Raw genomic sequence first — 843 nt, forward strand, 5'->3', positions numbered from 1 at the left:
TAAGGAGCCGTTTATTGACCCCTAAGGTTTGACAGTATCATATTGATTTTATGTTGGCCCATTTTTGGACACTTTTTAAACATCTTTCTATACAAGTGCCTTTCAACATGAAACCATAGACTTAAAAGTAACCTACACAGTGCAATTCAAGTACAAAAATTTATGAGATCACAATGGAAAAGGCTGGTAAATAAAATACAAGCATGGATTTCTTATTAAAATCGCTGGTTAAAATTTCCTCCTTGATTGTTTCCAGGGTTATTATACATCATGTGATTATGGTATTGTTGTTGTTGCTGCTGTTGCTGGGCTTGCTGTTGTTGCTGTTGAACCTGCTGCTGCTGTTGGTTTTGTTGTTGCTGTTGTTGTGACTGCTGATCTTGCTGTTGTACTGACATCACTGTGCTTGGAGCACCACTCAGACGCACTCGTTTTGCATTGTGACCATGACTGCCTTGGTCAGATTGTTGGGTTCCATTGTTTGTTGGATTTTGTCTTTTGTTTGTATCAGCCTTGTCATCTTGATCATCATCTGTCAAGAATTCACGCTTAGGGTAAGGAATAGGACAACCACTGAACACATCCTGGGTTGGAAGAGGATCTTCTTGGAAGAATGCATCTTGCATGGCTTGTTCAGAGGTTATCCTCTTGTTAGGGTCCATGAGTAAGAGCTTCTGAAGTAAATGGAATGCTTTGCTTTCAGGCTTGATTTTGTGCCTATCCATATACTTGACAAGGGAGCTACTGGAGTAATTTGATCGTTTGAAATCTTTCAGTAAAGTAGGATGTTCTGGCATTTTTCTGATATCTTCCCAGTCTTTCTCTAGGGGAAATCCCATGACA

At 39.7% G+C, this 843-nt stretch overlaps 1 protein-coding gene across 1 annotated transcript; it reads right to left on the reverse strand.

The window, feature by feature from the left end:
- Positions 1-73: 73 nt before the first annotated feature.
- Positions 74-837, reverse strand: LOC103523415 (cyclin-dependent kinase 8-like). The gene has a single exon (XM_008488464.2). The coding sequence runs from the start codon at positions 795-797 to the stop codon at positions 216-218; it is 582 nt and encodes a 193-aa protein (XP_008486686.2). The 5' UTR covers positions 798-837; the 3' UTR covers positions 74-215.
- Between the last annotated feature and the right edge of the window lie 6 nt (positions 838-843).

Source organism: Diaphorina citri, unplaced genomic scaffold, assembly GCF_000475195.1.
Source record: "Diaphorina citri unplaced genomic scaffold, Diaci psyllid genome assembly version 1.1 scaffold22422, whole genome shotgun sequence".
NCBI lineage: Eukaryota > Metazoa > Arthropoda > Insecta > Hemiptera > Psyllidae > Diaphorina > Diaphorina citri.

Bases quoted from the DNA above. Each gene is read 5' to 3' on its own strand.
- LOC103523415 (XM_008488464.2), bottom strand. From the start codon at position 797: ATGCCAGAACATCCTACTTTACTGAAAGATTTCAAACGATCAAATTAC.